The sequence below is a fragment of the Microtus oregoni genome, unplaced genomic scaffold (genome assembly GCF_018167655.1).
Source record: "Microtus oregoni isolate MIOR12 unplaced genomic scaffold, Mior012 000020F_ref0000438, whole genome shotgun sequence".
In the NCBI taxonomy this organism is placed as follows: Eukaryota; Metazoa; Chordata; class Mammalia; order Rodentia; family Cricetidae; genus Microtus; species Microtus oregoni.
In genome coordinates, this window is record NW_024543079.1 from 22,068,240 (window position 1) to 22,095,583 (window position 27,344).

Here is a 27,344-nt window from a genome sequence, read left to right on the forward strand (position 1 = left end):
AAGGATAACCATGTTAGGTACCTACACAAGTAGGAGGCTGTGATGGGGCTGAACACAGGTGCATCCATTTCAGAACGTGTAACTGGGCGTAATGGCCTTCAATCCCAGCACTTGGGAGGCTGCGGCAGGAGGAGGGTTGGAAGTTCAAGGCTCACCTGGATTACAAAGTGGGGACAGCCTAGAGTAAGACAGAGTGAGATGGGGGACAAAAGGAAAGAAAGAAACATAAGAAGAAGAAAGAGAATTAATTATCACTGCCGACAAGCTGCAGACTTTATTCTAGAAGATAAAGTAGATGACAGTGTTTCTGGGCTGTGATCACCAGTGCATGACTAAGTACGGAGATGATGTCTTGAAAGCAAAGGGATTAGATTAGATAAGGGTTGCATACTTTCTCAGCAAGGGAGAGTTTTTTGGGGAAATCATTTCCTGGCGTTTGAGTTCTAGGAAAAATAAGAAAGCAGCATAAGCCGAGTTGTGGTAGTATGTCCCTGTAATCCCAGGAATCAGGAGACTGAGGAGTCTAGAGAATTCCAGGCCAACCTGAAGTACAGAGCAAATCCGAGGTCAGCCTGGGCTGTACAGTAAGATGTTGTCTTAGCAAAACAAACTAACATCCAGAAACGAAAATCTGGGGCTTTCAGGTGGTTCAGCAGGTGAAACCTGACTCCTTCGTTCAATATCCAGTAGTCATAGCAGGGAGAACTGACTCCTGCAGGCTGCCCTCTCACCTCCACACGTGCATCTGGCATCAGACACCCACACATACACAAATATGCACATGCAAAATAAGTCATTTTTAAAGCCTTAATCTCCATCCAAAATACCAGTGTTGAGAACATTGCTATATGAGTATATGCCTTCATGGACTAAGTTTCCACTGAGCATGTGGAGATGCCAGGAAGACCCTGCACCTGGCCGTGTCACTCAGTGGGTACAGTGCTGGCCTAGTATTTGTGAGGTCAAAAGTTGGATCTGTGTGAGCAGATGGTATTGGAGAAATGCAGAACTGAAGAGAGACAAAAAAAATCAGGTATTTAAAGATGTGAATATGTAAATGGCACCTGAATCTGGGCCATTACTCTGTGTGAGAAAAAGATGATGGGAGGGAAGAGAGAAGCAGCTTGTGGGTCTTTGGGTATCCAAAGGCACATGAGATGGAGAACTGGTCAAAGAGGGAAACCAGGTGCATGTCATACCTGGGGGTCAGCTAATGAAGCATCTCAAGAAGGAGGCCTAACTGCACACATCAGATCTGCTGGGGACTGAGAATGAAATGCTTTACTTAAGCACCACGGAGACCATAGGTGATCTGTTCAAGAAAACATGAGTGGGATGGAGGGGCTGGAGCACAGTGGAGACTAAGGTTTTGATAAGAGAAGGAGCTTTGGGCAGTCTCCAGAGGGAGTTTGCAAATTGGAATGAAATCTCTGGTCTGCAAAAGGTTTGGAGAATACCCCTCTCCCCAGGAAACACAAGGGCAGAATTGTAAGAAAAGGGTATGCGGAAGAGGAGAAGTTAGAAAATATCATGCGATGCTTTGGTTGCTGGCTACCATTTATTCTATAGCGCATATAGGAGAAATATTCTTGCTATGATGCAGCACTCTCGAGTGCCTTAAATGTATTTCTTGTTATTTTTCTTTCTTGCTTTCTTCATAAAATCCTGCCCAGGATCAGCCTAAGCAAATACATCCTTTCTTGTTGGGCTTTCAGTTTGAAGAATCAAATATTTGACCTTTCATGACTAAATCTCTATTTCTGTTATGTCAAATTCTCAACCATTTTTTAATCTTAATTACTTTACTGAGAATTCATAAAATATAAGCACAGGTAATTTGCAGTAAGGCTAAAAAATACTATGATAATGAAATTAAGATCATGTCGGCAGATTCTTCCATTCTTTCTCCACAGACAGCAGAGAATGTCTTGCAGACGACTGTAGTATAATTGCTGGAGGGAACCTCACTGGTTGGCACCCAGATTCTGCTGCTGTGTTATGGCGAAGAGTCTTGGGAATCCTTGGGGATGTGAATAATATCCAGTCACCGAAGATCCATGCCAGGGTTTTTGGCTATCTCTATGATCTGTGGTACAAGCTGGCCAAGGTGTGTTCTGCTGTTACCTTTTATACTGATCCAGAAAAATTAACATGCATCATTTAACATATAATCTATTGATTGCATTTTAAAATGCAGATTATGTGTTTAAATGAAGTCCATTTGATTGCCCAAGAATAAGTCATAATATCTGTCATTTTAATACTTTATTAAATGCCTAAGAGTTATTTCATTTAGTACAAAAGTATAAGAATAGAAGATATTAAGAATAGAATACTATATGGATTTGTTATTCATTTTAGTAAAGTGTTGGTATTTTTATTGTGCAAAGTTGGGAAAATGTAGAAAATCATGAAGATATTTATAGCCTTATTTTATAGAATAACCAGTATTAATATATAAAATATATATTTCCATGAGTAAAGACATTTTATAAAATAAACTCTTAGATTCATTTTTCATCCTGTCTCTTGATTTGATACTAAATGTACATTTTCCATCATAAAATATTTTTCCAAAATATTGTTTACGTTTATATAGCATTATTTATGAAATCATCTTACCCTTTGGAGTTCATGACCTCCCTAGGTGTTCACGTGCTAGGAAAAGCAATACCATTCTTTTGAGTCTGAAGCTCTAACTACATGTAATAAGCCAGACACAATCCAAAAGGACAAGAAATCTCATAATGAAAGAAAAACCTTGGTGCTGGTCCTGCTGAGCCAAGGCTGGGAGAGGAGCAACTGTGGGCAGGGCAGGCCAGCTGGGAATTTAGAAAAAAAAAGAAAAAAGAAGAAAAACATGTAAATACTATAGATTTCTCATTCCACCTATAAAAAATGGAATTGGTTTCTTGGTTATACAATATTGCTATGTATTGGAATAAGTAGAATGTTTTCTCTTTTGAATTAGATACGAGACAATCTAGCGATAAGCCTGGATAACCAGTCGTCTCCATCTCCTCCGCTCCTGATCCCACCACTCAGAATGTTTGCATCATGGCTATTCAAGGCAAGTGTTTATTCTTTTATTGCAATTTCCTCTTCCCTTCTGGAATTGAGTTTTAAAACTGTAATTGCCCAAGACTGCATGTTTTGAAGACAGACTGGGACTTACTACAGCCAGCACATCCCACATCTCCAAACAACTCTTCAGGAAAACTGAGAAGTAAATGAAATGTTGAAATGCTCTGCATCTGGTCTTGATTTAATCTAGAAACATCATCTCCTTGGCAGGCTACAACTCTGCCAAATGAATATAAGGAAGGCAAACTGCAAGCCTACAAACTGATCTGCGCCATGATGACCAGACGCCAGGATGTTCTGCCAAACTCAGATTTCCTGGTACATTTCTACCTTGTGATGCACCTGGGATTAACCAGCGAGGACCAGGTATCCTGTGACTCCTTTATCATGGTGTACCATAGTGAGAAACTGCTTGGCACAGTTTATCAGGGCTTGTGAAAATATGCCAGAAATGCTTAAATCTTTAGTGGCTTCTACTCTTCACACATACGGTTTTCAAATATATCGTACTCTTACTTGTTCCCCTCCCTGACTGTACATGTACCAACTAAATCTGAATTTTATTCTGCATCCCACATCATCCACTCTCTGCCTTTGTTATCAACTGCAAAGTACCATCTTAGCTATTTTGCCCCTGCGGTTCTGGCCAATTTAAAAGTGTTTGGAGATACATGTTTTAGTAGTTGTATTCTTTTGGTGAGGTACTATCTCCTATGACTTAAGGATATTGGCATTCCTTGATCTGGAGTTACTTATATTTATTCCAAAGAAATAGAAGATTTTGTTTGGTAGGACCAAAAAGACCCCAAGGCCTTCTTCACAAAGCTCCACTCCCCTCTTTGTAGATCCTGGATTTAGGGTAATAAGATGTGACCAGTACCCGGTCTTCCTCCCTTGGGAAGTTCCCTAGCACGTATGAGGGACTGGAGGAGGGATGTGGGTAGGCTGTGGACTTTTGAAAACTGTTCTTATTATATTTGCTTATTTCTTTTGTGTGTAGGAGTTGGGGTGTGGGCACATTAGTGGTACAACTGAAGTGTGAAGGTCAAAGGACAACTTGAAGCCATCAGTTTTCCTTCTGCCATGTGGGTCCTGGGGTATTCAGGCCACCAGACTTAGCGGCAAGCTTGACATTTATTTATCCATTTCCTCTGGAATGTACTTGGGTCTTCCAGTGCTTGAGAAGTGGTCACCATATTCTCTGGTTCCCTGGTATGAACTTTGAGCTGTACTCATTGAGCTTTGTTCTGATCCATTACCACACTATCTCAATGGGTTGTTCTTGTCTTGTTCCCTCTGAGCAGCGTTAGAAGACACTGACAATAACAGCTGAGCTTGGACCCAGGGATTCATTTATTTTTAAAATAGATGTCTAAGTGGAACATTAAGTACAGGCGCTTGTATGCTCTGCTTAACTATTTCCAGCTGCCCCTTCAGGTGAAAGGACCTCCTTCAGAATGATGCAGTGCAGGGCACATGGAAGATTAAGGGGTATAAATAGCAAAGAGAATCAACTTCAAAGGTTCTAATGAGCTCCCTCAGTGTAGGAAGGTTGACTTTATATTAAAGTAGTGTTTTGATAAGATTTTTCATGGAAAAAATATGATTTGGAAATAATGATCAGCTGTAGAATTTTTGATATATAATAAAAATAAATCTGAAAACAGCACAAAGCAGTAGTTCTTAGGAAGTTTTTTTTTTTAGAAAGTCCCATAAAGAGGTGTGAATTTAAAATCATCTTTCTGTGTAGGTGTGAAAATGAAACAATAAAATATGAAATAAGGATTATACTATTTAAGAACTCTAAGTAGTATGAGTATGCTTTTATGAATTGTTTTAAAAATATTTTATGTTAAGGAAAAATGGAAAATTATGTACTTTAAATGTCTTCACATTTTAATGTACATCATATTTTCAGTTAAATGAAGACAGTGATCTTTTGTAGATTTGTTATAAAATAATATAAATCTTGAAAGACAGCCAGCAGCAATACTATCATTGCAGACGTTAGGACAGAATGGTGATATCCTACATCTCTACTGTATAATTAATCTATTGTGTATGCTAATAGCAGCCTGAATTTTTATGTGACTTTAATAGAATTAACTATTTTACTTTAACCTTAACAATTATTAGTATATGTATTAGAGACCCTGACTGTCTGCCAAAGAGAATTACCCTAAGTGAACTTCATTTCTTCCCCAGAAGAAACTTACAGAGTCCTTCTAATGAAAGAAACCTTTCTTGTTTAGCTAAGAAATGTCTCTGGCTAATTAGTTTAACTTTTGGCCCAAAATCTAAATAGACCATGTTGGTTGTTTGAGAACTTATCTGTACTTCTGGAAACACATGCAATATTCATTATAAAAAGAAAAGGAAACATTTGCTACAGAGAATACAGTTAAATTCAATTTTTTTTTTTTTATAATTTTTTTATTAAGAAAAGAAGAAAAAAAAACATAAACAAAAAACAAGTTTCCACCTCCTCCCAGCCTCCCATCTCCCTCCCCCTCCTCCCACCCTTCTCCCCCTCCTCCCACCCTTCTACCCCTCCCCCCACTCCTCTCCCCCTCCCTCTCCAGTCCACAGAGCAGTCTAGGTTCCCTGCCCTGTGGCAAGTCCTAGGTCCTCCCCCCTCCGTCCATATCTAGGAAGGTGAACATCCAAACTGGCTAGGCTTCCACAAAGCCAGCACATTAAGTAGGATCAAAACCCCGTGCCATTGTCCTTGGCGTCTCATCAGCCCTCATTGTTCGCCATGTTCAGAGAGTCTGGCTTTATCCCATGCTTTTTCAGTCACAGTCCAGCTGGCCTTGGTGAGCTCCCAGTAGATCAGCTCCACTGTCTCAGTGGGTGGGTGCACGCCTCGTGGTCCCGACTTCTTTGCTCATGTTCTCCCTCCTTCTGCTCCTCATTGGGACCTTGGGAGCTCAGTCCAGTGCTCCAGTGTGGGTCTCTGTCTCTGTCTCCATCCATCACCAGATGAAGGTTCTATGATGATATGCAAGATATTCGTCAGTATTGCTCTCGGATAGGGTCATTTCAGGTTCCCAATCCTCAGCTACCCAAGGAACTAACTGGGAACCTCATGTTGGGCACTTGGGAGCCCCTCTAGGGTCAAATCTCTTGCTCACCCTAAAGTGGTTCCCTTAACTAAGAATTGTGGTTCCGTGCTCCCCTATCCACCTTTCCTTTATCCCAATTCTCCTGATTCCCCAAGTCCCCCCTCCTTCCCTTCTACCTTTTCTCTCCCCATCTCCCCTTACCCCCATCCCACCCCACCCCCAAAATCCTAATTTTCTCCCCGGCAATTGGGTCTACTTCCCTTAGCCAAGAGGATAACTATATGTTTTTCCTTGGGTTCACCTTCTTACTTAGCTTCTTTAGGTTCACCTATTGTAGACTCCGTGGCCCTAATTTATGGCTAGAAACCAATTATGAGCGAGTACATCCCATGTTCATCTTTTTGGGTCTGGGACACCTCACTCAGGATAGTGTTTTCTATTTCCATCCATTTGCCTGCAAAATTCGAGAAGTCATTGTTTTTTACCGCAGCGTAGTACTCTAGCGTGTATATATTCCATACTTTCTTCATCCATTCTTCCATTGAAGGGCATCTAGGTTGTTTCCAGGTTCTGGCTATTACAAATAATACTGCTATGAACATAGTTGAACAAATGCTTTTGTCATATGATAGAGCATCTCTTGGGTATATTCCCAGGAGTGGTATTGCTGGGTCCAGGGGTAAGTTGATCCCGAATTTCCTGAGAAACCGAAACACTGACTTCCACAGTGGTTGCACAAGATGGCATTCCCACCAGCAATGGATGAGGGTACCCGTTCCTCCACAGCCTCTCCAGCAAAGGTTATCCTTGGTGTTTTTGACTTTAGCCATTCTGACAGGTGTAAGATGATATCTCAAAGTTGTTTTGATTTGCATTTCCCTGATTGCTAAGGAAGTTGAGCACGACTTTAAGTGTCTTTTGGCCATTTGAACTTCCTCTGCTGAGAATTCTCTGTTCAGTTCAGTGCCCCATTTTTTAATTGGGTTAATTAGCATTTTAAAGTCTAGTTTCTTGAGTTCTCTATATATTTTGGAGATCAGACCTTTGTCTGTTGTGGGGTTGGTGAAGATCTTGTCCCAATCAGTAGGTTGCCTTTGTGTCTTATTGACTATGTCCTTTGCTTTACAGAAGCTTCTCAGTTTAAGTAGGTCCCATTTGTTCAATGTTGCCCTTAATGTCTGTGCTTCTGGGGTTATACATAGGAAGCGATCTCCTGTGCCCAGCTCCTGTAGGGTACTTCCCACTTTCTCTTCTATCAGGTTCAGTGTGTTCGGGCTGATATTGAGGTCTTTAATCCATTTGGACTTGAGTTTTGTGCACGGTGATAGATAAGGGTCTATTTTCATTCTTCTACAAGATGACATCCAGTTGTGCCAGCACCATTTGTTGAAGATGCTTTCTTTCTTCCATTTTATACTTTTAGCTCCTTTATCGAAAATCAGGTGTTCATAGGTTTGTGGGATAAAATTCGGGTCTTCTATACGATTCCATTGGTCGACTTCTCTGTTTTTATGCCAGTACCACACTGTTTTCATTACTGTAGCTCTGTAATAGAGTTTGAAGTCAGGGATGGTAATGCCTCCAGAAGATCCTTTATTGTATAGGATTGTTTTGGCTATCCTGGGTTTTTTGTTTTTCCATGTAAAGTTGATTATTGTCCTCTCCAGATCTGTGAAGAATTTTGATGGGATCTTGATGGGGATTGCATTGAATCTATAAATAGCTTTTGGTAGAATTGCCATTTTTACTATGTTGATCCTCCCAATCCAAGAGCAAGGGAGGTCCATCCATTTTTTGGTATCCTCTTCAATTTCTTTCTTCAATGCCTTAAAGTTCTTGTCAAATAGATCTTTCACTTCCTTGGTTAGATGTACCCCAAGATATTTTATGCTGTTTTTGGCTATTGTGAATGGTGCAGCTTCTCTGATTTCCCTCTCTGCTTCCATATCCTTTGTGTGTAAGAGGGCGACTGATTTTTTGGAGTTGATCTTGTATCCTGCCACATTACTAAAGCTGTTTATCAGCTGTAGGAGTTCTTTGGTGGAGTTTTTGGGGTCGCTTATGTACACTATCATATCATCTGCAAATAACGAAAGTTTAACTTCTTCCTTTCCAATTCGAATCCCCTTGATTCCATTATGTTGTCTTATTGCTATTGCTAGAACTTCAAGCACTATATTGAAGAGGTATGGGGAGAGTGGACAGCCTTGTCGTGTTCCTGAGTTAAGTGGGATGGCTTTGAGTTTCTCTCCGTTTAATTTGATGTTAGCTGTCGGCTTGCTGTATATAGCTTTTATTATATTTAGGTATGACCCTTGTATCCCTAATCTCTCCAAGACTTTTAACATAAATGGATGTTGAATTTTGTCAAATGCTTTTTCAGCATCTAATGAAATGATCATATGGTTTTTTTCTTTCAGTTTATTTATATGCTGGATTACATTGATAGATTTTCGTATGTTGAACCAGCCCTGCATCTCAGGAATGAAGCCTACTTGATCATAATGGATAATTTTTCGGATGTGTTCTTGGATTCGATTTGCCAGTATTTTGTTGAGGATTTTTGCGTCGATATTCATGAGTGAGATTGGCCTGTAGTTCTCTTTCCTGGTTGAGTCTTTGAGTGGTTTTGGTATCAGAGTAATTGTGGCTTCATAAAAGGAGTTTGGTAATGACCCTTCTGTTTCTATCTTGTGGAATACATTAAGGAGTATAGGTATTAGATCTTCTTGGAAGATCTGGTAGAATTCCGCATTGAAACCATCTGGTCCTGGGCTTTTTTTGGTAGGGAGGTTTTTGATAACCTCTTCTAATTCTTCGCGACTAACAGGTCTATTTAGATTGTTCACCAGGTCCTGATTTAACTTTGGTATATGATATTTATCTAAAAAAGTATCCATTTCCTTTACATTTTCCAATTTTGTGGCATATAGGCTTTTGTAGTAAGATCTAATGATTCTCTGAATTTCCTCTGTGTCTGTGGTTATGTCCCCCTTTTCATTTCTGATCTTATTAATTTGCAAATTCTCTCTCTGCCGTTTGATTAGCTTGGATAGTGGTTTGTCAATCTTGTTGATTTTCTCCAGGAACCAGCTTTTTGTTTCATTGATTTTTTGTATTGTTTTCTGTGTTTCTATTTTGTTGATTTCAGCCCTCATTTTGATTATTTCCAGTCTTCTACTCCTCCTAGGTGAGTCTGCTTCTTTTTTTTCTAGAGCTTTCAGGTGGGCTGTTAAGTCTCCAATGTGAGCTTTCTCTGTTTTCTTTAAGTGGGCACTTAGTGCTATGAACTTTCCTCTTAGGACTGCTTTCATAGTGTCCCATAAGTTTGAGTATGTTGTTTCTTTATTTTCATTGAATTCCAGGAAGACTTTAATTTCTTTCTTTATTTCTTCCTTAATCCAGCTATGGTTCAATAGTTGACTGTTCAGTTTCCATGACTTTGTATGCTTTCTGGGGGTAGCATTCTTGTTGAATTCTAACTTTAATCCATGGTGATCTGATAAGACACAGGTGGTTACTAATATTTTTTTGTAACTGTGGATGTTTGCTTTGTTACCGACTATGTGGTCGATTTTCGAGAAGGTTCCATGAGCTGCAGAGAAGAAGGTATATTCTTTCCTATTTGGATGGAATGTTCTATAGATGTCTGTTAAGTCCATTTGATTCATTACCTCCACTAATTCTCTTATTTCTCTGTTAGGTTCCTGTCTGATTGACCTGTCCATTGGTGAGAGAGGAGTGTTGAAGTCTCCTACTATTAGTGTGTGCGGTTTGATGGCTGCCTTGAATTTTAGCAATGTTTCTTTTATGTACGTGGGTGCTTTTATATTAGGGGCATAGATGTTCAGGATTGAGACTTCATCCTGATGAACTGTTCCTGTTATGAGTATAAAATGCCCCTCTCCATCTCTTCTGATTGATTTAAGTTTAAAGTCAACTTTGTTAGAGATTAGTATGGCCACACCTGCCTGTTTCTTAGGTCCATTTGCTTGATAGGCCTTTTCCCAGCCCTTTACTCTGAGTAGGTGCCTTTCTTTGTGGTTGAGGTGTGTTTCTTGTAAACAGCAGAATGTTGGATCCTGTTTTCTTATCCAATCTCTTAGCCTGTGCCTTTTTATAGGTGAGTTGAGTCCATTGACATTAAGTGATATTAATGACCAGTGGTTGTTAACTCCGGTCATTTTTTTTTAGTCGTAGAGTTTGTGTGTTTCCCTTCTTTGTTTTGTGTTGGTGAAGGGTCTCTAGATGTCTGAGTTATTGTGGTCATTGTTGGACTCCTTGGTTAGTGATTTTCCTTCAATTACTTTCTGTAAGGCTGGATTTGTGGCTGCGTATTGTTTAAATTTGTTTTTATCCTGGAAAATTTTATTTTCTCCATTTATAGTGAATGAAAGCTTGGCTGGGTATAGTAATCTGGGCTTGCACCCATGGTCTCTCAGTTTCTGCAGTACATCTAACCAGGACCTTCTGGCTTTCATGGTTTCCATGGAGAAGTCAGGTGTAAGTCTGATAGGTTTACCTTTATAAGTAATTTGGCCTTTTTCCTTTGCAGCTCTTAATATTCTTTCCTTATTTTGTATGCTTTGTGTTTTGATAATTATATGGCGAGGGGATGTTTTTTTTTGATCCAGCCTATTCGGTGTTCTGTATGCTTCTTGCACCTTCATAGGAAAATCTTTCCTTAGGTTGGGAAAGTTTTCTTCTATAATTTTATTAAATAGATTTTCTGGACCATTGAGCTGCCCTTCTTCTCCTTCTTCTACTCCTATTATTCTTAGGTTTGGTCTTTTTATTGTGTCCCATAATTCCTGAATGTTTTGTGATGAGAGTTTGTTGGACTTGCTGTTTTCTTTGATCAGTGTGTTTATTTTCTCTATGGTATCTTCAGAATCCGAGAGTCTTTCTTCTATCTCTTGTATTCTGCTGGTTATGCTTGTTTCTGTAGTCTCTATTCGTTTACCTAGATTTTCCATGTCCAGACGGCCCTCTGTTTGTGTTTTCTTCTTTGCCTCCATTTCAGTTTTCAGGTCTTGAACTGTTTCCATTATCTGTTTGATTGTTTTTCCTTGGTTTTCTAGGGTATCATTCACTGATTTATTCAATTCTTCAAACTTTCTGTTATATTTCTCATCCATTTCTATAAGGGCGTTTTTTACATGCTGTTTAAGGGTGTCAATCACTTTAATGAAGTCAATCTTTTCTCCTTCCTCTTGATTAAGGGGTTCTTGTCCTCCCGTTGTGAGGTCGCTTGTTTCTGGTAGCTTCATGTTGCTTTTCAGCTTGTTGGGCGAATTCTTGCCTTGACGTCGGCCCATCTCTTCTTCCAAATGCTCCCTATGGATCTTCTTTTACCTGATTAGGTCTCCTTGCCTACCAAACGCTGTCTCTCCCCAATGTTGGCTCTCCCAATGCTGGGACTCCCCAATGCTGGGTCTCCTGGCGCTGAAAGATCAGGCCTCCGTGCTGGTTGGGCAGCTCGCAGACAAAGCGCCTACCCCGTTTGGTGCAGGCAGGCCACAGAAACAAAGGAACTGCTGCCCCCCGGGAGCCCCGGCTACTCGGACTCAGCGCCCAGATAGGCTGGGCTGGGCGATGCCACGCGCCAAAAGAGGGCAGTGGGTCGAAGTGGGGAGGGCTCTGGACGGAAGCTGGGTGGGCCAGGAAGAAAGAGGCAGCACCCGGGGAGTAGAGGCCCTGCAGAGAGCCCAAGCAGGACAGGGGGCCAAGAAACCCCCGAGCTCCCCGTCCCAGGCTGGCGCCGTGGGCCAGAAACTCACCCCAATGCTGGGTCTCCTGGCGCCGAAAGATCAGGCCTCCGTGCTGGTTGGGCAGCCCGCAGACAAAGCGCCTACCCCGCTTGGTGCAGGCAGGCCACAGAAACAAAGGAACTGCTGCCCGCCCGGGAGCCCCGGGTACTCGGACCCAGCGCCCAGATAGGCTGCGCTGGGCGATGCTACGCGCCAAAAGAGGGCAGTGGGGGCGAAGTGGGGAGGGGTCTGGACGGAAGCTGGGTGGGCCAGGAAGAAAGAGGCAGCAGAGAGCCCAAGCAGGACAGGGGGCCAAGAAACCCCCGAGCTCCCCGTCCCAGGCTGGCGCCGTGGGCCAGAAACTCACCCCAATGCTGGGTCTCCTGGCGCCGAAAGATCAGGCCTCCGTGCTGGTTGGGCAGCCCGCAGACAAAGCGCCTACCCCGCTTGGTGCAGGCAGGCCACAGAAACAAAGGAACTGCTGCCCCCCGGGAGCCCCGGCTACTCGGACCCAGCGCCCAGATAGGCTGCGCTGGGCGATGCTACGCGCCAAAAGAGGGCAGTGGGGGCGAAGTGGGGAGGGGTCTGGACGGAAGCTGGGTGGGCCAGGAAGAAAGAGGCAGCAGAGAGCCCAAGCAGGACAGGGGGCCAAGAAACCCCCGAGCTCCCCGTCCCAGGCTGGCGCCGTGGGCCAGAAACTCACCCCAATGCTGGGTCTCCTGGCGCCGAAAGATCAGGCCTCCGTGCTGGTTGGGCAGCCCGCAGACAAAGCGCCTACCCCGCTTGGTGCAGGCAGGCCACAGAAACAAAGGAACTGCTGCCCGCCCGGGAGCCCCGGGGACTCGGACCCAGCGCCCAGATAGGCTGCGCTGGGCGATGCTACGCGCCAAAAGAGGGCAGTGGGGGCGAAGTGGGGAGGGGTCTGGACGGAAGCTGGGTGGGCCAGGAAGAAAGAGGCAGCAGAGAGCCCAAGCAGGACAGGGGGCCAAGAAACCCCCGAGCTCCCCGTCCCAGGCTGGCGCCGTGGGCCAGAAACTCACCCCAATGCTGGGTCTCCTGGCGCCGAAAGATCAGGCCTCCGTGCTGGTTGGGCAGCCCTCAGACAGAGCGCCTACCCCGCTTGGTGCAGGCAGGCCACAGAAACAAAGGAACTGCTGCCCGCCCGGGAGCCCCGGGTACTCGGACCCAGCGCCCAGATAGGCTGCGCTGGGCGATGCTACGCGCCAAAAGAGGGCAGTGGGGGCGAAGTGGGGAGGGGTCTGGACGGAAGCTGGGTGGGCCAGGAAGAAAGAGGCAGCAGAGAGCCCAAGCAGGACAGGGGGCCAAGAAACCCCCGAGCTCCCCGTCCCAGGCTGGCGCCGTGGGCCAGAAACTCACCCCAATGCTGGGTCTCCTGGCGCCCTAAATTCAATTTTTAATTGGTACACCACGCACCTGTGGCTGGTACCATGTTAAGGCTTTTTTCCATTATGTGAGAGTCGCAAAGAACTACACTTCCATGCAAAGGATTTGTTTATGAAGAAGGAGAAGTCTAAAGACTATCCTTTGTTTTAAAAATAAGTAATAGCAAATATATATGTATATTTTAATTGAACCTTTACTAGTCTTGTTTTACAAATAAAATACAAGATGTGTTTTCTCCTTTGGTCTCTGGGTGGCACTCTTGTCTGCTCAACCTAGCCATGTGGTTTAAAACTGCTGGAAGAGCCAGAACCCTGTGAGTGATAGTGTGTACAACATGATGTTTTACAAAAAGCTCTCCTGAATCTGAGAATGTCAGGATTATGTCCATGGTGCTCAATAAAATGCTGAGATAAAAACAAGCACTAAGAATTAAGTATCGTTGCAAAAAAAAATGCTTGAAGTAATTGAGATATTCAAGTGTAAAAATCATTCATAAAATATTTATCTCATAAATAGCCCTCTGTTCTTGTGTACAATCATGTAAAAGCATAGTTTTATCTAATACGACACCAAATTTGTTATGTAAGTCAAATAGCCAAAATGTACTTCTAAAACAACATTTGTAATAGTGTTAGCTATCTTATTAACGTATTTAATATCCAGCACAATGGCCTTATCAGATAGCCTTTCTCTCTCCGTGTAGATTTAGTGTGGGTTTGTAGTTTGAATAATTGAAAAAAATCCATAAAATAGTGGTGACTTTCTTCTCTCTCTCTCTCTCTCTCTCTCTCTCTCTCTCTCTGTCTCTCTCTCTCTTTCCATGATGAGGTTTGTTGTCATTGTTGTTTTTTCCAGACAAGGTCTTACTTGGATGTCCTGGAATTCACTATGTAGATCATTCTGGTCTGAAACTCATAGAGAACTGCCTGCCTCCTACATGCGTGATAAAGACATACACCACCTTGCCTGATCTTGGTTTTCTTTTAAAACAATATTAATCTTGCTACCAGTTCAGAAGTAATTAGAATCTTAAGCATCTTTATAATAGTGACCAATTATGACCTCTGCGTGATGTACAGGATTACTCAGCCTATAAGCGATCTTCCTTTTGGCCTCCTCTGCTTAGCTGCATTGTGCCTGTATTGGGGTGGAGGTGGAGTGGGAGGGTGCTTGTTTCTCCTAGATCCACAATGCCAGGAACAATGTGATGTCCTACTGATTCTTCTCCACAGTTCACTTGGCTAAATATCATGTCCTATCTCACTAGTAATGAAAGTTCAAAACATCTTGAGAATTTTTGCCAAATGCCACATATTCAAAAAGTTGTTAGAATTCAAGGAAAGACTTGATTTACCCATTGGGCATGTCTTTTCTATTGATTGACAGCTAACATGTTGATCAAACACTTCTTGACCTTATTTCTCCCTTGCTTTATTTTGCCTGACAATAGTCCTTTCCACTTCATACTCACTAGACCCCCAGATGCCTTGACCTACTTCATACTCTGACCTACAGATATCTTCCCACGTAGTTGCCTTTCCAGCTTTCTGTCATTGTTTTGGTTTCTCATCTAAAGCTGTTCTTGGTTGTTCTTAGTTTTTCCTAATGTTAAAGCAGCTTTTTCACCTCAGTCTTCCCCAAAATATTTTGACATGAAAGGAGCTATGATTTGGATTTATTAAAAACATTTCCTATTAATTTCATGATTATTTAAAACATATGGAAAGATCAATACGTGTGAAATGGAAAAGGACAGTTGAGGAAAGGAATTTTATTTTCATGTTTATAAGAACATATATCAAAGACTGGAAAGTTTTCTTTTCTTAAAATAAGTGAACTATTTTTTAACAATGACTTACAGATTTACCGTCTTAATGTAATTTAATTTGTCTGTTATACATCAAAGTTAAATTCTCTTTTAAATGCAAAGCTTACAGTAATACAAAGTTATTGTTGCAAATTTGCATATAGAAATTTCGGGAAATGTGGATCTTTGTTATTGTTGTCTATAATGTTATATTATCATATTTTCTAAGGCAGCAAGAAGAAAAGCATAAAGCTTTCCTCAGGTGAAGAAGACTATATAGTTCTGTTCTAGAATAGCCATTGACATGTAGGTTTTAACCTTATTAACATAATATTATTATATGGTAGAATATAATGTGAGGATATGTAACAGTTAGAGCCTTCAGTGCAACTGAGTTCTAGTCTTGGCCTTCATTTCCTAGCCAAATCATTTGGGCTCGTCATGCCCTGGTTCTGTGTCAGAGGAGCATATTATAGAGGGCTACTTCCCTTGCTGAGCACAACCCTTATACGAATGACTACGAAGGACTATGAAGACAGTAACTCCAAGAGCCTCATGCATTTTATTTTCACAATAACTGAAAATTACCCATCTGTCATCTTATTTTTTAATATAATGATTTGGCTGAAAAACATACTTATGTACTATGAAATTTTACAAGTGGAGAAATCCTTACTCCTTGTGTTGTGGGTCAGACATAAGTAGTGTTTACTTTGCCTTGTATACCCACAATCTAGAAATGTCTTTTGTGGTCCTATGGTCATTGGCTTACTCTCTTTACTTGCTTCTCACCTAAGTCAATGAAGGATAGTGGAAGACTGAACTCTGCATGGGCCACACTCCTTCTAACTGGGTTGACATAGCACTTGAAAGACTTGGAGATTAATGGGATGACATCTTGAGGGAACTGGGTCCTCCTGTCTGGAGGTTCTGTCTGGACACCAGCATCACTGTAGGCAGTCAGATCTCTGCCAGTGCCAGCCTCCTCAGGGTGTAACTGGGTGTGTTTGCTTGCTACCCTTTTCTTGACTGTTGAAATTCATACTTGATTCTTTAGCTGGAAATTCTGTAATCCTGCTAACACTGCTATCAATTCCTGTCCTCAAACTTCTTGAAAAGTGGATTCTGTTGTCTGCAGGTAAAATTCGGGCAGTGACTGCTCCATGGTGCTGCTGAGCCCTGGAAATGCCGGATCAACAACAGTTCAGTTTAGCTTCTCAATACACCTAAAGCACTAACTTACACAACTTGGGTTGTTTTTCCCCCTTCTAGCTATAGTCACTTATTTTGTAGCCTATATGTCACTCGTTCTTTAAGTGTACTTTTTAACTGTACCAAAATATACATAGATATAATTTTAGCACTATATATATAAGATTATTCTGCCATAGAAATCAAAATAAGTTTATGATTTTTCTTAACGGATGTTCCAACCTCCTCTCATGAGGTATATGATGGAATAATATAATAATAAACAGTCGTTTGTAAAAAGATCCCCAGGGGCTCCTCAGTGAGCGTAAGACTCACCAGTGAGCTATGAAAGCAAGGTGCAGGGGTGATACATGCAAATTGGCCATACCAACTCTTCTAATAACCCCAGACAGCCTGCATCATGAAGTGATATGTAATAATTGCATCACCTTTTTTCAAACAAAGAATTGCTCTTTGCTAGAAATTTAGCCTTATAACTAGAATCTTGTATGGTAAATATGTATAAGTTCATCAGCTTAGTTAAAGCTAAACTGATAGAAATGTTCAGTTATAGAAAAAGAATTATTATGCTAAATTTGGGGAAGGTGGAGGCTTATTTGTCTTGTTTGTCTGAAATAATTTAATATCTCTCTAAAGTCCTCATTTTGTATAGTAAGTTATTTTTACAAAAAAACAATTCACAGAATTTTAATTTAGTGCTGGCATGATAGAGTAGCCACTTTGGCATTTAGACATTTATGCGATACCTACTGTATAATCCTGAAGCCATCAGTACAAGAACTGTGGAAGGCTCACCTTATAGAAACTGCATTTAAAAAGAATTTTTAAAGTCACAGTTTTGTTCTGTGAAGGAAAAGGAATAATCTGAATCTATTTTTGTTGTAACAATGACTCTTGTATCTTTATGCTTCAGGATATGACTTCAAAATGGCTTTAATATGCAGTTTTTATAGCTGAAAAGCCTCCTGTTGAGAACAGTGAGACCTGAGAACAAGATTCAACTTTGCCACAAGTGCTCAGGGATCAGTTACACTAAAGGACTCTAGAGTCCTTGAATATTCTTGGGTTTTCTGGTTTACTTTTAAATATTTATTGCTAAGGTCATACCATTCTTTCCTAAATATGTTACAATATTCAAGAACTTTTTTGCAATGAATATTTTTCTCACCATTGGTAAAGTATTGGGTTTTTAAAAGTATGATATACATAAGTGAATATCTGTAATATTCATTAACTTGGACAAAGAACTAAAAAAAATGATAACTGGGCATCAAATGTCCTTGTAGTTAAATTATTTTGCAAATAACTCATAGAAGAATTTGGACTTGGCAGGACTTAGAAAGACTTAAAGAGTGGCAGGATTTACAGAACAAGATGTAGGATGTTAGAACTTCTCAGACAATGCTCAAGGACCAATGACTAGAACAGATTTGACTCAGTGCCAAGTATGCGTGGATGAACTAACATATGAACGTGACTAAGCAGGCAGCACAGCACTGTAACGGGCCCCAGACTGTCTGGAGCATCAGAAGAGTCAGGTGTAGACAGGTCATACAGGCATTGCCCTTGTACTTTTCATCCCACAGATAATGGAGCACGTTTGATGGTTTTAGAACACAACACTCAACATGATCCCGCCCCCCCAAGAAACCAAAAGACAAAAACCTAACACTTTCAGGAACTTACACCGTAGTGATTATGTGGGGTGAATTATAGTCATGTGACAATTGATGACAGCAAAAACAGAAAGGGAATTAAAATAACCCAGGAGCAAGTTAATGAAGGTTAGTGATGACTGAGACCCAGATGGGTTGTGTGTGCGTATGTGTTTTATATATTCTATGTGTTTTGTTTAGATATGTTTTGTATATGTGAAATATTGGGGGCAGATAAGGTACTCCACTGAACAGAAAGTGTTCTGACAAGGTAGAGCGTCCTGGGAATGTTCCTGTTGCTTCTCAAAGCCAAATCTAGTTGAGAAAAAGAAGGAAGGCTGGCTCAATCAAATGGAGTACCCGAACAGATAAACTCATGTAAGGATAGGAAATAATGGTTCTGTAGCAAAATTTGGACACCTCATGATTCAACCTTCCCTCACCTTAGATGCCATAGTGGTATCAGGCACATGTGTATTCCCAAGAATTCTTTCCTATTAGAAATTAGAAATATATGGGGAAGATTCCCAGAGATTTTCTTTACCTAAGAAAACCTGCTTTCTTTCCTCTCTCTTTTCCTTTTGAGATAGGGTTTCTCTTTTTAACCCTGCTTCCTTGAACTCACTCTGTAGACCAGGTTGGCCTTAAAACTTACAGAGATCCACCTGCCTCTGCTTCCCGAGTGGTGTAATTGAAGGCATGAACCACCACTGCCTGGCTGAAAACACATTTTTTAACCCTGTTGGAGTCAAACAGTTGATGTGCAAATCATAAATTTACTCATTTATTGAAACAGAATGTCTAAAGGTCTTTGTTATTTGATGGTTTTTGTTAGCCAGCTTTTTACTATGTAAAAGTAATCTGACACTCAAAACATTTAACCTTTTAAAATGTATGAGTACATCATTTAAGTTCACTTCATTCAAATTAATATTTTACTTCATGAATATATAAAACTTTTAAGTTTTAACAAGGATTGATGAAAAAATAATAGTTATAAGGATAAGTGATATGTGTTCCTCTCGCTATATGTATTGTACCCAATTCAGAATGATAAACGAATACCACTAGGTAGTGTCCAGAACTTTCTGAGTGTTTCTTAAGTTTCATGGAAAAGTAGCAATTATAGATTTATCAAATTTTGTCAAGGAAAATAAATTTTATTAGGCTTCATTTAGCTATCAGTGTCTATGTAGACTTCAGATGGTTGGCTGCAGCAAAAATATTTAAAGAGAAGGGTTTTTCTTTTTCTTTTCTTTCCTTTTATTTTCTAACTATATAACCAATAATTATTTTTGTTAATCTGCCAAGCTCACTTATACCTCAATAAGGAAAGTAGAAATATGTAGAAGGTGACAGATGGCAGAGGTTTCAGTTAAGGGGTTTAACATGTGTGCAGTGAACTTGTTTCACAGCCTTAAAATGTGCAAGATGATAGCACAGGAGACTGTTTCAGAGAGAATCTTGTCCACCTGTGAGGCCAGAAACTAAAAAAACCTTTGATTTACCTCATTGGTTTTAAGGGTGTAAAGCTTTTCTTTTAAGTAAATGCCATCAATAAAGAATATAAAGCATGCATATTCCACCATAAATCTTTTATATATTCAACATGACATAATACAAATAGGTAATATATCTTTCTTCTCTGAAGTCTCTTTTTAGAAATATATTTTATTTACTATAGCCTCTCCCAAGGAACAAGTCAAGAACCTTCCTTAATGGAGTCTTTGGAATATGTCTTGTCTTTTCCCAAGCAGAATAAATGCAAATGTGATAGAAATGCAAAACATGGAGGCTTCCCTTTGTGCCAATGCATTCTGCATCCACCAGTCATTGTGGCAAAGTGGGTAACCAAAGCAACCTCACCACGCCACCTGAGAGTCAGGGTCCAGCTACAAGTTTTAGAGCAGGCTTTAACTTTCCGCTGTGATGATGGGATAGTCAGCTTCTCACTATAGAATTGTGAGTCTGAAGATGGGGTTTGGGAACAGGTTGGACTCCCCCACCCCCCGAAGATCTTTGGCAATTTCTAGAGATATTTTTGGTTGTCATAGTTGGGACATCTAGTGTGTCGAAGTATAATACACAGGACATATGAAGAATCTATGACCCAGAATATCAACAGTGCTGGAGAAGAGAATCTTTGCCCTAGAAGAGCAGTTGAGCAGATGACACTGGGATGAGAAAAGAGCCAGGCAACCCAGTGGCAAAACTTAGCAATCACAAAACATATGTAAGACCAGCCTCTTTCACTTAGCCAAGAAATTAAAGCATATGAACGTTTACTAGAGAGATTAAGAGAGGCAAATGTTTATGATTGGTTATATTGAAGTTACCAGTGTTTGTTTTTCAAGAATTTTGCTAGTAGAACTCAACTAAATTCTTCATTGATTTTCTTTTTTTAAGTTAACTTAAGAAGTGAAACATGGTCTGATTAATTCGGGTGAACATGCAGATGACTTGAGGTAGATTTTGCCTAGATACACAGTCTGATAAGTTTATGGCCTGAAGCTGTGAAGTTCAAGGTGCTAAGTTACAACTGAAAGCCACTTCCCTACCCACCCAAGACCTTGACACTCTAGTTGAGAGGAAGGCTGGCTAAGAGGACAGCTTGCATGGAAGAATGTTGGCACAGAGATATAGACAGGTGCTTTTCTAAGTAGCTAAGGCAGTAAGACGTGAAAGATTAGGTTGTCTTACTTTGTGAGCTGATGTATCTGCAGGTTTCTTTCCTGCTACCAGCTCCTGAATAACCACTCTGAGACTTAATATTAATTACAAATTGTTTGGCCTATTAGCTCAAGCTTATTGTTAACTAGCTCTTAACAACTGAAATTAACCCATTTCTATTAGTCTATATTTACCATAACATCTTGTTTCTATTGTGGCTGCTGGTGTCTTCTGGCATCTCAAAGACTCTTGCCTTCTTTTTTCCTGTATCTTTGTTTAGATTTCCCGCCTAGCTATATTCTGTCCTGCCATAGACCAAAGCAGCCCCTTCTTTATTAACCAATGGTAATAAAACATTCACAGCATAGACAGGGGCATCCCACATAAAGCTGGGACTTGTAGGGGAAATTCTGACTTACCATCTGGAGAAGTGTGGTGTGTGTGTGTGTGTGTGTGTGTGTGTGTGTGTATGTGTGTGTTGTAGTAGTAGTAGTAATAGTAGTAGTCTACTCTATCCATCTATATACATTTTTCCCTTGAGACAGAGCCTCTGACTGAACCTAGAACTTGCCACCTATGGTAGCTCATGAGCAAGCCCCAGTGAACCAGTGCTGGGATTGCATGTTTGTGTGGCCAGATCTGGCTTTTATGTGAGTGATGGGGAGTTGAACTCAGGTCCTCATGATTGCAAGCAAGCAGTCTTACCTACCAAGCTAACTTCCAGCTGCTGGAGACATTTTATCATGCAGTTTTCTCTTCAAACATGATAAAGTGACTGTGAGTGTTTAAACCCCTCTAGCTCTGCGGGCTGTCCAGCGTTTTCTTGGATTGCGTTGGGAAAGCCATGTTCAGCTTGGCTTGTGCCCTGGCCTTGTCCTTAAATGGCTGTAACCTTGAGTCAGCAGCTGTGTGGCTCTGTTTTGCTACACCATCTGTGAAATGGGTTCCCAGGGTTCTCTCTGGGTCTTTCACAGAAGAAGATGTTGTCCTTCCATTGTCACTTGTCTCTCACTGCAGCTGCTTCCCCCCAGGCTGAGGACAAAGTTCATTTACCTACAGGATCATCCTTTCTTATTTAGAATCTGGAAAGTTTTAAGAGAATTCATGTTTTTCTCTAGTCAAAGAGGTATGACAGGGATGGCCTCTGGAAGTATTACAATATACTTCAGTTATATTAAAGAAGAGAGGGTACATAAGCTCCCATCTGCAGGGGAAAGACTGTTGATGTTAAAAGATTTTCAGTCATGATTGTGGTTTAGAATTTATAAAGGATATGTTGGCTACAAGGGAAGCATTTTAAGCGGCAGGTTTTCCTTCTGTGGGAGCATGCTCTCCTTGTGGGGGAATAAGCTCTTTGTTTGGTCGATTTCTTTTACTGTATAACAGTAAGTGGCGGTGTGGTGATTGCAGATTGTTCAGCTATTAATGCTATTTACTGGAATACATTTTAGAGAGAGCATTATTTTCTAAAGAAACAATAAACAACAGTTTTTCTTTTGTTCTCTCATGGAAAAATATTCTCTGGTAGGTATTTGTGGGCTAGAAAAATTTGAGCAAAAGAGAGCCTTCTAGTAAGGAGACATGACAATAAAGTGCCCACCATTGTTACTCACACTGGAGTTTGTTGGACACGTGCAGCATGGTCATTTCATTAAGACCTAGTGCCATGTGTCGTCTAGTTGGTTCTGTCCTTGATCTCCATGGCAGTTGTTGTTCCCATGCAGAAGCCGCGTGCTCTGGCCTGCTCTCTCATGTAGCTGTCTCCTGTCCTGAGAAGTCATTGCTGAAAGCTGGGGAAGAAATGATTACCGTGTCTAAGTAGGAAGTTGTCGGATGGTTTGGCTTTCATTTTAGGGCTCATTCATTCATTCATTCATTCATTCATTTTTTTGCTTACTTATTTTAGTATGAGTATGTTTTTCTTTTCCTTTTATTGAAAAAAGCTTTTTTTCCCTTCATACGGTTTGCCCTGCATAATCATAAGGTTTCCTTTCCCTCCATTCCTCCCAACTTGTCCCCTTCTCCCCTCCCATATGGATTCATCCTCTTTCTGTCCTTAGAAAACAAACAAATTTTTATTTATTTATTTATTTGTTAAAGATTTCTGTCTCTTCTCCGCTGCTGAAGAAGATAAAAGGAAGATTATGGAAGTTTTATATTAAATATAATTTTGAGGCCAAAAAAAAAAGAAAACAAACAAGTTTTGCCAGGCAGTGGTGGCGCACGCCTTTAATCCCAGCACTCGGGAGGCAGAGGCAGGCGGATCTCTGTGAGTTTGAGGCCAGCTTGGTCTACAAGAGCTAGTTACAGGACAGGCTCCAAAGATACAGAGAAACCTTGTCTCAAAAAAAAAAAAATAAATAAATAAAACAAACAGGTTTCTAAGGAATAATAATAAAATAAAATATAGTACAATAAGATAAAACAAAAAACAACACATTGGGGTAGAACAAAACAGACAGAAGGAAAAGAGCTCTCTATAACAGGCATAAGAAACAGATGCAGAGATCAACTTGTTCTCACCCTTAGGAATCTCATAAAAAAATAAAAGCTATAATGTATACACAAAGGAGCTGTAAAGTAAAATGACAGAAAATATCTATATAAATAAAATTAAAGTTAAAAATTATGCAAGATTTATAAAATAAACAACCCTACCATGACATTATAAGAAAAAGAATCTCCCATGGTGTCATTGAGTTCATTTTCTGTTGGTCATCTACTGCTGGGCACGCAGCCTATCCTTTAAGAATGGTTTGCTTCCCCAGTGAGACTCCATTGGAGAAAAGTAAATTTTCATTTGTAAGTGGTTATCAATTAGATAGCTTCTGGGTTAAGGATGGGTGCATATATCTACTTCTCCTTTCAGCTCTGGGACCCCATCTGGTACAGACCTGTGCAGGCCCTGTGCGTGTTGCCTCAGTCTCTGTGGGTTCATGTGTGCATGGATCCTGTTGATTCAGAGGGCCTTGTTTTCTTGGTATCCTCAGTCCTCTCTGTCTCCTGCATTCTTTCTGCCTTCTATAGGGTGCCCTGAGCCCTGGTGGTGAAGGGATTTGATGGGAGATAATCCTGTTTAGGGCTGAGTGTTCCAAGGTCTGATGGGTCTCTGTATTTGTTTTTACCAGGTACAGAAGGAAGCTACTTGGGCTGGGCAATTGATCTATACAGAAGAATGTCATTTTATTGCTATGTTTTGTTGAAAGGAGGCTGCTTCTTGGTTCCTGCTGCTCAGCTCTGAAATGATCACACAAAAACTGTATTAATTAAATCACTGCTTATTCCATTAGCTCTAGCTTCTTATTGGCTAACTCTTAAATATTAATTTAACCCATTCTATTAATTTGTGTATTGCCGGATAAAGTTCCATTCCTCTACATCTGGGCTACATGGCTTCTCTCTAACTCCGCCTCCTTTCTCCCAGCATTCAGTTTAGTTTTCTTTGCCTACCTCTATTCCCTGCACAGGCCCAAGACAGTTTCTTTATTAACCAATGGTATTCACAACATTCAGAGGGGAATCTCCCTCCCCCTCCCTCTCCAGTTCAAAGAGCAGTAAGGGTTCCCTGCTGTATGGGAAGTTCAAGGTCTTTCCCCCCTCCATCCAGGTCTAGGAAGATGAGCATCCAAACAGACCAGGCTCCCACAAAGCCAGCACATGCAGTAGAATCAAAACCCAGTGCCTTTGTCCTTGGCTTCTCAATTAGCCCTCATTGTCAGCCACACTCGAGAGACTGGCTTGATCACATGCTCCATCAGTCCCAGTCCAGCTGGCCTTGGTGAGCTCCCATTAGATCAGCCCCACCATCTCAGTGGGTGGGCGCACCCTACCCGGTCCTGACTTCCCTGCTCATGTTCTCCCTCCTTCTGCTCTTCATTTGGACCTTGGGAGCTCAGTCCAGTGCTCCAGTGTGGGTCTTTGCCTCTATCTCTATCCATCGCCAGATGAAGGTTCTATGGTGATATGCAAGATATTCGTCAGTATTGCTATAGGATAAGGCTAGTTCAGGCGCCCTCTCCTCAGCTTTCCATATGAACTCATAGTTTCCGATTTCAAAACTTACTAAAATTACAGTATTCGTAAGTGGTTATACCTATAGAGCAATAAAATAGAATTGAGAACATGGAAAGAAACATGTGTGTCTATGGTGTTCTTTGACTAGTTTTTGATGTAGCTGCAAAAATAATACAATGAGGAAAAAGTAATTTCTTCTCATGCTGGTACAGTTGGACATCTTCATACAAAGGGATAAAATTAGGTGCTGCAATGAGGACTACTGAGAACTCAAGAATAATGGCACTGGGTTTTGATCCTTCTGCACGTACTGGCTTTGTGGGAGCCTAGGCTGTTTGCATGCTCATCTTACTAGACCTGGAAGGAGGTGGGAAGTCCTTGGACTTCCCACAGGGACTGATGAGGGAGGGGGAGTTGCTTGGGGGATGGGGAGGGAAATGGGAGGCGGTGGCAGGGAGGAGGCAGAAATCTTTAATAAATAAATAAATTAATTAATTAATTAAAAAAATTAGGTGCTGCATAGGCAGACAGTTCATTGGGTAAGAGTACTTACTGTTCAGGCATGAGGACCTGAGTTCAGAGTCCAGCACCCATGTAAAAAGCTGGGCAGTGCCACACTTGGCTGTAACCCCAGTGTTGTTGGAGGCAGAGCCAGGAGAATCATTGGAACTTGCTTGCAGCCAGTGTGAAAGACCCTAGAACAGTGAAACAGAGTGAAAGCGCAGGCCACCTGTCTTCTCTGGTCTCTGTGTATGTACATGGGCTCACATACCCTTGCGCATATATGTGATACACCACATATAAAACACATACTCATGCGATGAAATTAGCCTCACATCATATGCAAAATTTGACTCATAATGAACCAATGGTCTAAATGATGTGTCAGAGCTAAAACTATATTTTTAGAGGAAAGTAAAATAGGAAATTGTGACTTTCTTGGAATTGACACTAAAGACTTAGGAATGATAAACAACAAAAGAAAAGGGGAGAATGTAAGTTGTCCTTTACCAAAATTAAAATCTACCATGCATCACAGGACAAATCTCACAAGTGAAAAGATGACTCATAAAATGGTTTAAAAAAATTTCATATCACATGCCCAAAGAGGTCTCCTGGCCAGAGTGTCTGAAGAAACACTGCAATTTAACAGCAAATCAGTGGCCCAAATATAAAAGAATGAAGGGCTTAAATAGACTAAAATTTCTCCAAAGGAGACATCAACATGACCCACAAGCACAGGAAATGATGTTGAATACAATCAGTCACAGAGAAATGTAAGTCAAAACTACAAGGTACCACTTCATATTCACTAAGATGGCTGTTAAGGTAATTTCCTTAAAAGGTAAAAAAAAAAATTGATAAGAATAGAAGAATCCATGAACATTCCAGGTGAGAATGTAAAGTGGAAGAGCTGCCGTGGGAAGGAAACAGCCCTCAAAATGTTAGCACAGAGCTCACAGAAGCAGCGCTTCCACTGAGAGCTAGCTCCTTAAAGAGCTGGTCACAGAGATTCCACAAAATGTTAGCACAGAGCTCACAGAAGCAGCGCTTCCACTGAGAGCTAGCTCCTTAAAGAGCTGGTCACAGAGATTCCACAAAATGTTAGCACAGAGCTCACAGAAGCAGCGCTTCCACTGAGAGCTAGCTCCTTAAAGAGCTGGTCACAGAGATTCCACACATTTTTTTTTAATCTATCAATGTTTGCTGATAGATATAAGTATAAAAAATCAGAGCATGAACATGATTTGATAAATTAAGTAGACTTAATTTCTATACTATGAAAAGAAGAAACAACTCAAATTCTCCCCATTTATTTCACACCTACAAAAACCACTTCAAGGGCATTAAAGATCTCTCAGAACTGATCAGTTTTGTGCAGGAAACCCTGTTTCTTTTTTAAAGGTTTGTGTACTTGCCCAGGCTCAAGAATATAAAATCTAGCACATAAAGCCCATTTCTAGCGGTAGAAATACAGGCAATATACTGTTATGGCAACAACCATCAATTATTGTTAATTTTTCTATAACAACCAAATGGATAATCAAATATTGCAACTACTCAAGTATTACTGAGAAAGTGCATCTCTACAGTATTCAGTGTTGCTGTTCAGTTTTCTACCTTAAAACAGCCTATGGTAACTGGCATCAAAGAAGGTCCTTGCAGTAGACTGCCTCTGCTTGAGAACTTAGAATGTAGTTATTGCATGCTGCTAATATTTTATCAAGACATTGAGGATACTCTTAAAGTATTTGATGGTAGACAATGATTAAGACACCACAGTACAAAAGCCTCATGCAGAAGGACACCTTACTGATGTGGTTCTGCTTGAAGTAGCGTGAGAAATGTTACAGTGGGATTGTCACACATCATAGCAACAGTATGTTTGCACAGGTTAAGGCTTTAGCTACTTCTTAGGCCGCTTCTTTCTCGGATTCTTCTTCTTCAGCAGTTTCTAGCCAGGTTAGCCACTGATTTACCTGAAACAAAGCCTTGCCTTTCCTGGAAACTCTTGAGTTATATCTTCCTTTCAAGCCAAAAAAGCTTTCTCCTCAATAATTTCCATTCATAGAAATGAGCAAAAAATCGAAGTAACATGCCTTTTGGGAAGCTGCTGTTGTAACAGTGCACCTGCAGAGCACACGGGGCGCTGACCTGTAGATCCACATGATCATGAAGGAAT

At 40.9% G+C, this 27,344-nt stretch overlaps 1 protein-coding gene across 3 annotated transcripts in view; it reads left to right on the forward strand.

Annotated features, from left to right (window-relative positions):
- Positions 1–27,344, forward strand: part of Ralgapa2 (Ral GTPase activating protein catalytic subunit alpha 2) — a 273,816-nt gene that overhangs the window by 124,568 nt on the left and 121,904 nt on the right. For all 3 annotated transcript variants that reach the window (XM_041670313.1, XM_041670314.1, XM_041670315.1), the window contains 3 exons: positions 1,914–2,107; positions 2,972–3,070; positions 3,295–3,450. In XM_041670313.1, the coding sequence (XP_041526247.1) occupies positions 1,914–2,107; positions 2,972–3,070; positions 3,295–3,450 (449 nt within the window). The remainder of the gene's footprint in view (positions 1–1,913; positions 2,108–2,971; positions 3,071–3,294; positions 3,451–27,344) is intronic.